The sequence below is a fragment of the Phocoena sinus genome, chromosome 4, assembly GCF_008692025.1.
Source record: "Phocoena sinus isolate mPhoSin1 chromosome 4, mPhoSin1.pri, whole genome shotgun sequence".
NCBI lineage: Eukaryota > Metazoa > Chordata > Mammalia > Artiodactyla > Phocoenidae > Phocoena > Phocoena sinus.
In genome coordinates this window covers 29051189-29066804 of record NC_045766.1, presented here as the reverse complement: position 1 = coordinate 29066804, position 15616 = coordinate 29051189, and the positions used below count along the sequence as shown (strand labels likewise).

The following is a 15616-nucleotide window of genomic DNA, read 5'->3' as shown; positions in this document are numbered from 1 at the left end:
CCCTGCCAGCACCTTGGCTGGCAGCGGGACGAACTGGCCCACCCACTCAAAGCTGAATTCTCCTGTCTCCTCAGATTCTCAGAAGCCGTCCACGGAGCACTCGGGAGCGACCCCTACAGTTCCCCGAGGAAAACCAGCTTCTTCCCACCCTGCAGGGACAGCCACATGCCCTCAGGGGAGGCTGGGCCACTTCCAGCTGCCACCAACAAGGTTCTTGTGCTCTCATCACATTTTATGGCTTTCCTCTAGTAGAAATGAAAATCCCCCCCCTCAAAAAGGTGGGGGTGGTGGGAGAGGGGGAGAGGGAGAGATGGAGAGATGCAGGGGGAACGCCATAAATCTAAATTGCGATTAAGCTCTCTGTACCCGGTGTGGCTCATTGATTCGCTCGTGGGGCTTAAAATGCATATTTTGAGGGCAACTACCCGGATTCACCGCAGATAAACGAAGGAAAGGAGCTTACGCAGTGGAAGACACTACTACATGTCCCATAAGATAAAGGGAAAATTAGAGGCAGGATGGTGGTAGGACCTGAAGAATGGGGCCGAGGCTTAGGGCCTGAGGGAAACAGCGGAAAGGAGAGGCGTCGCCCTTTCACCTAGTCGGGGAATCAAACAGAAACGTGTACATCCTGTGCACTGCAGGCGGGCTCCTCGAACCTCGTGGCTTTCCCTCGCCCCTGCCTTGGGGGCGGGGAAGAACCCGGATGGAACCGCCCCTGCAGCCGGGACCCCCTCCTCCCGTCTTTGAATCGCTGCGCGGGGCGGAGTTGCTCACCCTTCTGTGCTCTGCTTGGTTGGTCTCCGTAGGCTCCTCCTCGGGATTGGACGTTCCGGGTGCCAGTCACAAAGCGTCGCTGGCCTCTCACATTGCTGCTGGAAGGAGACGGCGTCGACTTCTGGCTCGGCTTGCTGCGTCTTACCTTGCCGAAGCGCGCTCTTGCTTCGGCCCTCGGAACCTGTCCCAGGCTTTTCGGCCCCGGGGCCTGGAAGGAGGCTTATCCAGGCGGCTGGAGAACGAAACCGGGCGCCTGAGTACCTCTCGTCATCCACTCAGCGCCATGTCCTGGATGTTCAAGAGGTGAAGGGGGTGAAGGGGGCGGAGGGGGTGGGGCGCCGAGGGTAACGGCGTGGCCGCGTCCCCAGATGAACCTGACCTTCCCCGCGTTTCCTTCGCGTTCCCCTTGCGAGCTGCGCAGCTGGCGTTCGTCCCGCTGGCGGCTCCTATAGCCGCGGGAGAAATAAATGCAGAGTCTCCGCGGGCGAGGGGAGGCTCCTCAGGCGAGTCTCTTGCCAGGGCGTTGGGGAAATCTCTGTCAAGGTCTGTAGGGGGCCTGGGGCTCTGAGCTCCACTCCTTAGCCGGTGTCTCTTCTCGCCCTGTGCTTTATTCCATAAAACACCCATGAGATACCCACTGTGCGCCGGGCATTGTGCTCGGCCGAAAGGGCCGGGTAAGACAGCCCCTGTCCCCAAGCACCTCACAATTGATGTGTATGCACAGACGTGCAAATACATATCTGCAGAGGAGCCAAAAGCTGGACGCGTGACGTGTAAGGAGAACGCAGGGGAAATAGCTTCTCTCCGTTCTTAGCAAAGTAGAAGCTTCCTGGAACTCTCCCAGCCGACTTCCTCTTACTTTTCATTGTCCAAATTGGTTTACATACCCGTTCCGGAAACAATTCTCCATCGGGGGGTTGAGGTTACCCTTAAACCAATGGGAGTCGGGGGCTTGAGGTCAGCGTCCCATGATGGCACCGTTAGGATACCTGAATAAAATAAGGGTTCTAGTCGAAGGGAATTAAAGTAGTGGTTGCTGGATGTATTATTTGTAGAGCTATAAATGGCTTCGTGTAAAAAAGTTAAGTGTTTTCAGGTCTCTTCTAGCTCAAGATGTGTTGAAATTTTGGTGTATAATTAGTTACAGACATCACATATATTTCAGTTTAAGTAGGTGATGCAGACTAGGAAAGAGATTTGTGAACCCTTATTGGGGTTTTCACTTTGAATACCTCAGGGTAGAAGGCACATTATTGAACAGGTAGGGTTTCTAGAAACCTCTGTCACTCCAATTCTTGCTTTAACCAGAGGAACGCGATCAATCTTTATACAGCACTTCCCACATAAGATTTAATTTGTTGAAGTAAAATGTGAGAAAACAATTGGCCTTTAAATATGGTATGGTCTTTGAGAAATATTTGGTTAAATATTGTATTGTTTTTCTGTGTGTGTGGTTTTTTTGTTGTTGTTTTTGTTTTTTTAATAGAGATCCTGTTTGGAAGTACTTGCAAACTGTCCAGTACGGAGTCCATGGAAATTTTCCACGCCTCTCATATCCAACTTTCTTTCCTCGTTTTGAATTCCAAGATATTATTCCTCCAGATGATTTCCTAACGAGCGATGAAGAGCTAGATTCAGTTTTATTTGGAACTTTGAGAGGTCATGTAGTTGGACTACGCTATTACACAGGAGTAGTGAGTATAACATTAGATATTAAGTTAATGTGATATGATATGTCATTTACGTAGAAAATAAGGATTAGAAGGTGATATATGCAGTAAATATTTACTTTAAGTAATTGAAATATATCTGGGCAAGAGATAACAAATACCTAATCATTAATATTCTTTTACTTTATATCATGGTTATAATATACAAAGCATTGTTTCCTGTATGGTCTCATTTGATCATTACAGTGTCTCTGAGGTAGATAGGACATCTATTATCCCCTTGTAGAAGTGAAGCTCAGGAAGGTTAAATGATTTGCTCAAAAAGCACAGATACTATGTGGTACATTTGCAAAATGACTTCCAAGTCAGTCCATTGCTTTCTCCTCTCCTGTCCCTTAGCACATTTCTACACTTTAATATTTTTAATTTAGGAAGATCAGTTCATACTAGATAAGGGAATTGCCTATTTTTAGGTACTTTTTTTTCTTCCTGTGTTTATCTTTTTGTATCTCTATTCTCTGCATTGTGTGTTTGTATGTGTGTGTGTGTGTGTGTGAGAGAGAGAGAGAGAAGAGAACAGAGACAAAGATGGAGAAAGCAGTTGTCTTTGTCGTGGTTGTCTAGTATGCCTCTGTGTTATCTGGATGATATATCATGCATAAAAGAAGAATAATACAGTAAACTTCCATATACCCATGATCCAGATTCAGTAGTTAACAAGTTTTTTGCAGATTAGCTTCATCACTTTTTCTCTTTTTCTTGGGTATTAAATATTCCAGCTGTATCACTTTACAACATTTAAGTGTGTATCTCTAAAAAAATTCAGGCATTTTCTTACATCGTTGTACTTAACAAAATTAATAATAATTCTTTATTACATCCTATAACTAGAACATAATCAGTTTTCTTAATTGTTTAAAAATGCCTTTTTATTGTTAATTTGTTTGAATCGGGATCAAAACAAGTTAATAATAGTACCTTTGGTTGTTATGTAAGTCACTTCCCTGCTCTTTGTTTCATGTCATTGATTTATTGCAGAAACTGCATATATTGTTTTATGGAAAGTTGGATTTACCAGTTCTTCCATTCCCCCATATTTTTCTTATGGCGAAGCTTCTCAGATCATTTTTTGGTTGTCTGAAGTATATTTTGTGGGAGATTCCTTGGGAAAGAATTGTCTAGTGTTTTATTCTCTCATATTTTCTTTGTAATATTAGAGCTTCTCAGGTCATTTTATGGTTGTCTGAAGTGTGTTGTCTAGGAGATTCCTTAGGAAGGAACAATATTTCCTGAGTTTTGTTGTTTGTACTTGTGGTACTTAATATGCTTCAAGGACAATTTGGTTGAATATAAAATCCTTGACCCATATTTTCTCTCCATAATATGTTGGTGTTGTATAAAATGTTGCTGGTTAAAATTCTGATGCCAATATGATTTCTCTCCCATGTAGATCAATTGGAATTATTTTGCTTGGATAACTAAAGGATATTTTTCCTTATCTTGAAAGTCCAAAAGTTTCATTAGGCAATGTCTTAGTGTTGACTGTTCTGTAACTTCATTTTCTTCTATTTCAGAAAACTTTAATTTTTTTTTTTGTTTGTTTGTTTGGTTTTTTTTGCGGTACGCGGGCCTCTCACTGTTGTGGCCTCTCCTGTTGCAGAGCACAGGCTCCGGACACGCAGGCCCAGCAGCCATGGCTCACGGGCCCAGCCGCTCCGTGGCATGTGGGATCTTCCCAGACTGGGGCACGAACCTGTGTCCCCTGCATTGGCAGGCGGACTCTCAACCACTGCGCCACCAGGGAAGCCCTAATTATGGTTTTAAATGTTTGTTTTGTTTCAGAGCTTGTTTTTCTTCAAAGGACTCCATTCTGTTCTCTCGGTATTACATCTCCTCTGCGTATACGTGCGTATACGTATGCCGTATGTAAATGCCTGTTCCTCTGAAATCCTTTTTATCATATTTTTTCACTTTTCTGTTTTTCATCATTTATTTCCCTTAGCATGTTTTTTACAAGATCTGTTCACTTTTGTGTTCTTTCTACTTTATTCTTTAATTCTGAAATCGTTTTTCTTTTCTAATTTTTTCCTGAGATCTGTCAGTTCTCAGTTCATATATCCACCTGTTCTCTAGCTCTCATATTCATTTCGGAACTTTCCTATTTTGGATTTGTGAAATATTTTCAAAATGTAACATTGTTTTTAAATTATTTTAAGCCATTGTGAAATATTAGATCATGCTTATTATTGATCTTAGAACTATCACTATTTGTTGATTTTAGAATAATTTCTGTGACACTGGTAAGCTAATACAAATGTGATGAGCTGATTAAAACTAATCATTAATTTTTTCATTTTACAAAATGTATATTATTTATTTTATAAGTAATACACATTTATTATTTTAAAATGGCTAAAAGAAAAAGTATCAACTCTACCTGAATCCAGAATCACAACTTATGTTGTGTCCTCCACGCTTCACTCTGAGAAAATATACATGTGACTTTAAATCGTATTATATATTAATAAAAATGAGGATCAGGGCTTCCCTGGTGGTGCAGTGGTTGAGAGTCCGCCTGCCGATGCAGGGGACGTGGGTTTGAGCCCCGGTCCGGGAGGATCCCACATGCTGCGGAGTGGCTGGGCCCATGAGCCATGGCCGCTGAGCCTGTGCGTCTGGGGCCTGTGCTCCGCAGCGGGAGAGGCCACAGCAGTGAGAGGCCCGCGTACCGCAAAAAAAAAAAGAGGATCATATTATGTATACTGTAGTAACCACGTTTTCTAAAGTAAAATATTAGGAATATCTTTTCATGTCAATACAGATCTTTATTGTACTTTTTCTTGTTGATATTTTCGAGTTCATAACTGACAGAAATCTTGTAATAAAAATTCAGGTATTTATCTTTGCATGCTTTTTATTATTTTCAACTTTTTTCCGCTTTATTGAGATGTGATTTATATATATATATATTTATAAATGCAAGCATTTGAAGTGTATGATTCTAAGAGTTTTAACAAAGATATGTACCTGATCATCACCACCCCATCAACATATAGATCATTTCCATTACCTCTAAAGTTCTCTTGTATTCTGTTGCAGTCCTTCATCCCTGCCTCTGCCTGAAGAACCACCAGTCTGACTTCTATCACTGTAGTTTAGCTTATTCTAGAGCTTCATATACTTTTTTTTTTGGCTGCGCCACGCGGCATGCAGAAATGTGAGACCTTAGTTCCCTGACAAGGGATTGAACCCGTACCCCCTGTGGTGGAAGCACGGAGTCCTAAGCACTGGACTGCCAGGGAATTCCCTAGAGCTTCATATACATTGAGTCATATAGTGTGTACTTTTTAAGTCCGGCTTCATTCAAACTCACCATAATTCAGATACGTCTTGAGTCAATTTTGGCAATTCATATTTTTAAAGAAAAGCATCCATTTATATTTTCAAACTTACTGCCACGGAGTTTGCATAGTAGTCATATACATGTAAAACTGTGTTTATGGTTGTATTCCTCTTTTCATTGTTTGTGTTATGTATTTGTATCTATTCTTACTTTTTATTCATTAGCCTTGATAGAGATTTATCTGTTTCATCTTTTCAAGTAATCTTTCTTGGATTTTTTTATGATTATCATCTTTCTTTTTTTAAAATTTTGTAATATTTTTATACAGCAGGTTCTTATTAGTCATCAGTTTTATACACATCAGTGTATACTTGTCAATCCCAATCGCCCAATTCAGGACACTACCATCCCCTCACCCCTGTGGCTTTCCCACCTTGGTGTCCATACGTTTGTTCTCTACATCTGTGTCTCAACTTCTGCCCTGTAAACTGGTTGATCTGTACCATTTTTCTAGGTTCCACATACATGTGTTAATATACAATATTTGTTTTTCTCATTCTGACTTACTTCACTCTGTATGACAGTCTCTAGATCCATCCACATCTCAAAAAATGACCCAGTTTTGTTCCTTTTTATGGCTGAGTAATATTCCATTGTATATATGTACCACATCTTCTTTATCCATTCGTCTGTTGTTGGGCATTTAGGTTGCTTCCATGACCTGGCTATTGTAAATAGTGCTGCAATGAACATTGGGGTGCATGTGTCTTTTTGAATTATGGTTTTCTCTGGGTATATGCCCAGTAGTGGGATTGCTGGATCATATGATAATTCTATTTTTACTTTTTAAGGAACCTCCATACTGTTCTCCATAGTGGCTGTATCAATTTACATTTCCACCAACAGTACAAGAGGGTTCCCTTTTCTCCACACCCTCTCCAGCATTTGTTTGTAGATTTTCTTATGAAGCCCATTCTAACTGGTGTGAAGTGATACCTCATTGAAGTTTTGATTTGCATTTCTCTAATAATTAGTGATGTTGAGCAGCTTTTCCTGTGCTTCTTGGCCATGTGTATGTCTTCTTTGGAGAAATGTCTATTAAGGTCTTCTGCACATCTTTGGATTGGGTTGTTTGTTTCTTTAATATTGAGCTGCATGAGTTGTTTATACATTTTGGAGATTAATCCTTTGTCCGTTGATTCCTTTGCAAATATTTTCTCCCATTCTGAGGGTTGTCTTTTCGTCTTGTTTATGGTTTCCTTTGCTTTGCAAAAGCTTTTAAGTTTCATTAGGTCCCATTTGTTTATTTTTCTTTTTATTTCTGTTACTCTAGGAGGTGGATCAAAAAAGATCTTTTTGTGATTTATGTCAGAGTGTTCTTCCTATGTGTTCCTCTAAGAGTTTTATAGTGTCCAGTCTTACATTTAGGTCTCTAACCCATTTTGAGTTTATTTTTGTGTATGGTGTTAGGGAGTGTTCTAATTTCATTCTTTTACATGTAGCTGTGCAGTTTTCCCAGCATCACTTATTGAAGAGACTGTCTTTTCTCCATTGTATATCCTTGCCTCCTTTGTCATAGATTAGTTGACCATAGATGCATTGGTTTATCTCTGGGCTTTCTATCTTGTTCCATTGATCTATGTTTCTGTTTTTGTGCCAGTACCATATTGTCTTGATTACTGTAGCTTTGTAATATAGTCTGAAGTCAAGGAGTCTGATTCCTCCAGCTTGGTTTTTTTTCCCTCAAGACTGCTTTGGCTATTTGGGGTCTTTTGTGTCGCCATACAAATTTTAAGATTTTTTGTTCTAGTTCCGTAAAAAATGCCATTGGTAATTTGATAGGGATTGCATTGAATCTGTAGATTGCTTTCGGTAGTGTAGTCATTTTCACAATATTGATTCTTCCAATCCAAGAACATGGTATATCTCTCTGTCTGTTGGTATTATCTTTAATTTCTTTCATCAGTGTCTTATGGTTTTCTGCATACAGGTCTTTTGTCTCCCTAGGTAGGTTTATGCCTAGTTATTTTATTCTTTTTGTTGCATTGGTAAATGGGAGTGTTTCCTTAATTTCTCTTTCAGATTTTTCATCATTAGTGTATAGGAATGCAAGAGATTTCTGTGCATTAATCTTGTATCCTGCAATTTTATCAAATTCATTGATTAACTCTAGTAGTTTTCTGGTGGCATTTTTAGGATTTTCTGTGTATAGTAACATGACATCTGCAAACAGAGACAGTTTTACTTCTTCTTTTCCAATGTGTATTCCTTTTATTTCTTTTTCTTCTCTGATTGCTGTGGCTAGGACTTCCAAAACTATGTTGAATGATAGTGGTGAGAGTGGACATCCTTGTCTTGTTCCTGATCTTAGAGGAAATGCTTTCAGTTTTTCACCATTGAGAATGATGTTTGCTGTGGGTTTGTCGTATATGGCCTTTATTATGTTGAGGTAGGTTCCCTCTATGCCCACTTTCTGGAGAGTGTTTATCATAAATGGGTGTTGAATTTTTTAGAAACTTTTTCTGCATTTATTGAGATGAGACCATATGGTATTTATTCTTCAATTTGTTAATATGGTGTATCACATTGATTGATTTCCTTACATTGAAGAATCCTTATATCCCTGGGATAAATTCCACTTTATCATGGTGTATGATCCTTTTAATGTGTTGTTGGATTTTGTTTGCTAGTATTTTGTTGAGGACTTTTGCATCTATATTCATGAGTGATACTGGTCTGTAATTTTCTTTCTTTGTAGTATCTTTGTCTGGTTTTGGTATCAGGGTGATGGTGGCCTCATGGAATGAGTTCAGGAGTGTTCCTTCCTCTGCAGTTCTTTGGAAGAGTTTGAGAAGGGTGGGTGTTCGCTCTTCTCTAAATGTTTGTTACAATTCACCTTGAAGCCATCTGGTCCTGGACTTTTGTTTGTTGGAAGATTTTTAATGACCGTTTCAATTTCATTACTTGTGATTGGTCTGTTCATATTTTCTATACCTTCCTGGTTCAGTCTTGGAAGTTTATACCTTTCTAAGAATTTGTCCATTTCTTCCAGGTTGTCCAATTTATTGGCATAGAGTTGCTTGTAGTAGTCTTTTAAGATGCTTTGTATTTCTGTGGTGCCTGTTGTAACTTCTCCTTTTTCATTTCTAATTTTATTGATTTGAGTCCTCTCCCTCTTTTTCTTGATGAGTCTGGCTAATGGTTTATCAATTTTGTTTATCCTTAGAGAACCAGCTTTTAGTTTTATTGATCTTTGCTATTGTTTTCTTTGTTTCTATTTCATTTACTTCTGCTCTGATCTTTATGATTTCTTTCCTTCTGCTAACTTTGGGTTTTATTTGTTCTTCTTTCTCTAGTTCCTTTAGGTGTAAGGTTATATTGTATATTTGAGATTTTTCTTGTTTCTTCAGGTAGGCTTGTATAGCTATAAATTTCCCTCTCAGAACTGCTTTTGCTGCATCCCATAGGTTTTGTTTGTTTGTTTTTTGCAGTACGCGGGCCTCTCACTGCTGTGGCCTCTCCCGTTGCGGAGCACAGGCTCCGGACGCGCGGGTCCGGCAGCCATGGCTCACAGGCCCAGCCGCTCTGCCATCCCATAGTTTTTGGATCTTTGTGTTTTCACTGTCATTTGTCTCTAGGTATTTTTTGATTTCCTCTTTGATTTCTTCAGTAATCTCTTGGTTATTTAGTAATGTATTGTTTAACCTCCATGTGTTTGTGTTCTTCACGGTTTTTTCCCTGTAATTGATTTCTAATCTCATAGCGTTGTCGTCAGAAAAGATGCTTGATATGATTTCAGTTTTCTTAAATTTACTGAGGCTTGCTTTGTGACCCAAGATGTGATCTATCCTGGAGAATATTCCATACGCACTTGAGAAGAAAGTGTAATATGCTGTTTTTCGATGGAACGTCCTATAAATATCAATTAAATCTATCTGGTCTGTTGTATCATTTAAAGCTTGTTTTTCCTTATTTATTTTCATTTTGGATGATCTGTCCATTGGTGTAAGCGAGGTGTTAAAAGTCCCCCACTATTATTGTGTTACTGTCGATTTCCTCTTTTAGAGCTGTTAGCAGTTGCCTTATGTATTGAGGTGCTCCTATGTTGGGTGCATATGTATTTATAATTGTTATATCTTCTTCTTGGATTGATCCCTTGGTCATTATGTAGTGTCTTTCCTTGTCTCTTGTAACATTCTTTATTCTAAAGTCTATTTGATATGAGTATTGCTACTCCAGCTTTCTTTTGACTTCCATTTGCATGGAATATCTTTTTCCATCTCCATCCCCTCACTTTCATTCTGTATGTGTCCCTAGGTCTGAAGTGGGTCTTTCGTAGACAGCATATATATGGGTCTTGTTTTTGGATCCTTTCAGCAAGCCTGAATGTCTTTTGGTTGGAACATTTAATACATTCACATTTAAGGTAATTATTGATATGTATGTTCCTATTACCATTTTCTTAATTGTTTTGGGTTTGTTTTTATAGGTCCTTTTCTTCTCTTGTGTTTCCCACTTAGAGAAGTTCCTTTAGCGTTTGTTGTAGAGCTGGTTTGGTGGTGCTGAATTCTCTTAGCTTTTGCTTGCCTGTAAAGCTTTTGGCTCCTCATCGAATCTGAATGAGATCCTTGCCAGGTAGAGTAATCTTGGTTGTAGGTTCTTCCCTTTCCTCACTTTAAGTATATCATGCCACTTCCTTCTGGCTTGTAGAGTTTCTGCTGAGAAATCAGCTGTTAACCTTATGGGAGTTCCCTTTTATGTTATTTGTCATTTTTCCCTTGCTGCTTTCAATAATTTTTCTTTGTCTTTAATTTTTGCCAATTTAATTACTCTGTGTATCGGTGTGTTTCTCCTTGGGTTTATCCTGTATGCGACTTGCTGTGCTTCCTGGCCTTGGGTGGCTATTTCCTTTCCCATGTTAGGGAAGTTTTCGACTATAATCTCTTCAGATATTTTCTCTGGTCCTTTCTCTCTCTCTTCTCCTTCTGGGACCCCTATAATGTGAATGTTGTTGCGTTTAATGTTGTCCCAGAGGTCTCTTAGGCTGTCTTCATTTCTTTTCATTCTTTTCTCTTTATTCTGTTCCGCAGCAGTGAATTCCACCATTCTGTCTTCTAGGTCACTTATCCATTCTTCTGCCTCAGTTATCCTGCTCTTGATTCTTTCTAGTGTAGTTTTCATTTATTTTATTGTTCATCTCTGTTTTTTTGTTCTTTAATTCTTCTATGTCTTTGTTAAACATTTCTTGCATCTTTTCGATCTTTGCTTCCATTCTTTTTCTGAGGTCCTGGATCATCTTCACTATCATTATTCTGAATTCCTCTTCTGGAAGGTTGCCTATCTCCACTTCATTTAGTTGTTTTTCTGGGGTTTTATCTTGTTCCTTCATTTGGTATATAGCCCTCTCCCTTTTCATCTTTCTGTGAATGTGGTTTTTGTTCCACAGGCTGCAGGATTGTAGTTCTTCTTGCTTCTGCTGTCTGCTCTCTGGTGGATGAGGCTATCTAAGAGGTTTGATGAGAGGGACTGGTGGTGGGTAGAGCTGACTGTTGCTTTGGTGGGCAGAGCTCAGTAAAACTTTAATCCACTTGACTGTTGATGGGTGGGCTGGGTTCCCTCCCTGTTGGTTGTTTGGCCTGGGGCAACCCAACACTGGACCCTACCTGGGCTCTTTGGTGGGGCTAATGACAGACTCTGGGAGGGCTTACACCAAGGAGTACTTCCCAGAACTTCTGCTGCCAGTGTCCTTGTCCCCAGGGTGAGCCACAGCCACCCCCCGCCTCTGCAGGAGACCCTCCAACACTAACAGGTAGGTCTTGTTCATTCTCCCCTGGGGTCACTGCTCCTTCCCCTGGGTCCCGATGCGCACACTACTTTGTGCCCTCCAAGAGTGGAGTCTCTGTTTCCCCCAGTCCTGTCAAAGTCCTGCAATCAAATCCCACTAGGGTTTAAATTCTGATTCTCTGAGAATTCCTCTTCCCATTGCTGGACCCCCAGGTTGGGAAGCCTGACAGGGGGCTCAGTACCTTCACTGCAGTGGGTGGACTTCTGTGGAATAAGTGTTCTCCAGTCTGTGAGTCACCCACCCAGCAGTTATGGGATTTGACTTTACTGTGATTGTACCCCTCCTACAATCTCATTTTGGCTTCTCCTTTGTCTTTGGATGTGGGGTATCTTTTTTTGGTGAGTTCCAGTGTCTTCCTGTCAATGATTGTCCAGCAGCTAGTTGTGATTCTGGTGTTCTCATAAGAGGGAGTGAGAGCATGTCCTTCTACTCCGCCATCTTGGTTCCTCCCGGCACAACAGTCTATCATCTTGCTTTGGTCATTGATTTCTCTTTTACATTCTGTTATCCTATTTTCCTTAGGTCCATTTTATTTTATTTTATTTTATTTTTGCATTCTTGATTCGAACACTTAATGTTAATAATAAAAGATTTTAATCTTTTAAACATTCTTCAAAGTACGACATTGGCTGTATCACCTAAGATTTGTTATATAGTATTGGTGGCATTATTAATTTTTAACTTTTTAAAAATGTTTTCAATTTGCTTATGTTTACATTTTTTACGTCTTGACCCATCAAAATCTTTATTTTATAATAAAGTAGATTATTTCTTTTCCATTCTATTCCAAAAGTATTGTTATAATTAGTCCTATTTCTGTCTTTTTGTTGTCATCTTAATCTTGTTTTACTAATATATCCTTTTTTGTCATGTGCTTGGATCATGTTTTGTTTGTTTTTATAGTCTCAACGTTTTGCCCTACTTTTTTTGGTTATATATTTTCTGGAATTTGCATATCTGGTTTAACGAAGATCATGCTATAAGCAGTGGCAATGGGGAGGCGGTCTGGTAGAGAACAGAGCTATGCCTCACAGAATGTCTTCAAAGAGGAATTATTAGAGAGAATTATTAGAGAGGAATATTTGTCTGATAATCTGGTTGGTCAGGCTGTAGTCTCTTGAGTCAGTAAACAGATGCTGGGAGAGGTTTAAAGCAGGTTTCTTGTGTATTTTTCAGGCAGTTAAAAAAATTTAGGTAATTCACGTACCATAAAATTTATCATTTGTAAGTGTACAATTCAGTGGTTTTTAGATATTCACAAGGTTGTAAAACCATCTGCACTGTCTGATTCCAAAACATTTTCATCATTCCCAAAACCCTGTACCCATTAGTAATCACTCCATATTACGCTCTCCCCTTAGCCCATGGCATCCATCAATTTATGTTCTGTTTCTGTGGATTTACTTAACTCTAGACATTTTATGTAAATGGAATCATAGAATACGTGGCCCTTGGGTCTGGCCTTCATTTCCGCCTTCTTTTGTGTTAAATCTTTTGTGTCAAGTATTTCCTAGTGTACCATAGTAGTTCCCTGGTTGTTTCTTTATTATATATTTTGAGTTATTTTCTTAGTAGTTGCCCTTGGGAATTACTAACATCTTAATTCCTAAGAATCTGGTTTGGATTTATGGCAACTTAATTTCAATTGTTTATAAAAACCTTGCTTTGAGATAGTTCCGTTGTCTTCCTTCCTACTTCTTTATGCTGTTTTCATACAGATTAATTCTTTATAAACATCATATGTTCATCAATACAGGTTTATAATGATTATGTCCTTTTAAATCAGATAGGAGGGAAAAGTTACAATTAAAAAATTTTATACTGTCTTTTATATTTACCTGTGTAATCACCTTTACCTGTGCTTTTTATTTCTTCATGTAGATTCAAGTTACTGTCTAGTGCCTTTGATTTCAGCCTGAAGGTCTTCTTTTAATATTTCTTGTAGGGTAGGTCAGCTAGTGATGGATTCTGTCAGTTTTTGTTTATCTGGGAACTTCTTAATTTCTTCTTTATTTTTGAAGGATAGTTTTGCCAGATAAAGAATTCTTGGTCAAATTTTTTTCTTCTAGCACTTTGAGAAGTTATCCCACTGTATTCTGGTCTCCATGGTTTCTGGTGAAAAATCAAATGTTAATCTTTTTGAGGATCCCCTGTATGTAATGAGTTGTTTCTCTCAGTTGCTTTCAGTGTACTTTCCACAGTTTGATTTTGATGTGTCTGGGTTTGAATGTCTGAGTTTTTTTTACTTGGAGTTTGTTGAGCTTTTTTTTTTTTTTTTTTTTTTTTTGGCTGTATGCAGGCCTCTCACTGTTGTGGCCTCTCCTGTTGCAGAGCACAACCTCCGGATGTGCAGGCCCAGCGGCCATGGCTCACGGGGTCCAGCCGCTCCATGGCACATGGGATCCTCCCAGACTGGGGCACAAACTCATGTCCCCTGCATCGGCAGGTGGACTCTCAACCACTGTGCTACCAGGGAAGCCCTGTTGAGCTTCTTAAATATGTAGATTAATGTTTTTTCATCAAATTTGGGAAGTTTTTAGCTATTATTTCTTCAGATATTCTCTCTACCTCTTTTTCTCCTCTCCTTCTGAGACTCTCATCATGTGTGTGTTGGTATGCTTGCTGTTATCCCACAGGATCTGTTCATCTTTCATCATTCTTTTTTCTTTCTGTTCCTCAAACTATAACTGTTCCTCAGACGTTATAGTCTCAGTTGACCTGTCAACAACTTCATTGATTCTTTCTTCTGCCTGCTCATATCTGATGTTTGAGCCTCTTTAGTGAATCTTAGACTTTAGTTATCTACGTACATTTTGACTCCAGAATTTCTATTTGGTGAGACATAGTTCTCATGCTTTCCTTTAGTTCCTGCAGACATGGTTTGCTTTAGATCTTTGAACATATTTAAAATTAAAACTTAAGTTTTTTTCTAGTAGGTCAAGCATCTGTGCTTCCTTATGGGTAGATGATTGATAGCTTTTTTCCTTTGTGTGAGCTGTACTTTCTTGTTTCTTTGCATGTCTCTCTTGTTGTTGTTGAAAAGTAGACGTTTTAAATAATATAGCAACTCTAAATCATATGATGCTGTAATCCCACTCCTGGGCATACATCCAGAGAAAACTGTAATTCAAAAAGATCTGTGCACACCAATGTTCATTGCAGCACTATTTACAATAGCCAAGACATGGAAGCAACCTAAGTGTCTATCAACAGATGGATGGATAAAGATATGGTATATCTATACAATGGAATATTACTCAGCCATAGAAGAGAATGAGATAATGCCCTTTGCAGCAACATGGATGGACCTAAAGATTATCATAATAAGTGAAGTAAGCCAGACAGAGAAAGATAAATATCGTATGATATCACTTATATGTGGAACCTAAAAAGAATAATACAAATGAACTTATTTACAAAACAGAAATAGATCCACAGACATAGAAAACAAACTTATGGTTACCAAAGGGGGAATGGGGGGGATGGATAAATTAGGAGTTTGGGATAAAATATACACACTGCTATATAACCAAGAAGGACCTACTGTATAGAACAGGAAACTATATGCAATATTTTGTAATAGCCTGTAAGTGAAAAGAGTCTGAAAAAGAATAGATTTTATATATATCTATAAATTATATGTGTATATATATGTGTGTGTGTGTACTTATATACATGTATAACTGAATCACTGTGCTGTACACCTGAAACTAACAATAGTATAAATCAACTATACTTCAACTAAAAATACCTATATGTGATGATGAATGTGAGCTTAAAAAAAAATAATTTGGCAGCTCTAGAAATCAGATTCTTCCTTCTCCCCTGGATTGGTTGTTGCTGATTTTGGTTATTGTTGTTTGTTTAGTAACTTTTGCTAAATTAACCCTGTGAAAGTCTTTGTTGTGTCTGGCCACTGATATCTGTATTTGGTTAGCTTAGTGGTCAGGTAATGACTGAACTAGAACCAGTAAATTTCCC

The 15616-nt window shown here is 39.0% G+C and overlaps 1 protein-coding gene across 5 annotated transcripts in view; it reads left to right on the top strand.

The window, feature by feature from the left end:
- The first annotated feature begins 829 nt into the window (after positions 1-829).
- The window catches only part of HLTF (helicase like transcription factor), a 59565-nt gene continuing 44778 nt past the window's right edge, over positions 830-15616 (top strand). The window contains exons 1-2 of one of the 5 annotated variants that reach the window (XM_032630529.1): positions 830-1080; positions 2264-2471. In XM_032630529.1, the coding sequence (XP_032486420.1) occupies positions 1061-1080; positions 2264-2471 (228 nt within the window). In that variant the 5' untranslated portion in view covers positions 830-1060. Of the gene's footprint in view, positions 2472-15616 lie in introns of all 5 variants that reach the window. The other 4 variants (XM_032630528.1, XM_032630531.1, XM_032630532.1 and 1 more) reach the window with 4 other exon arrangements.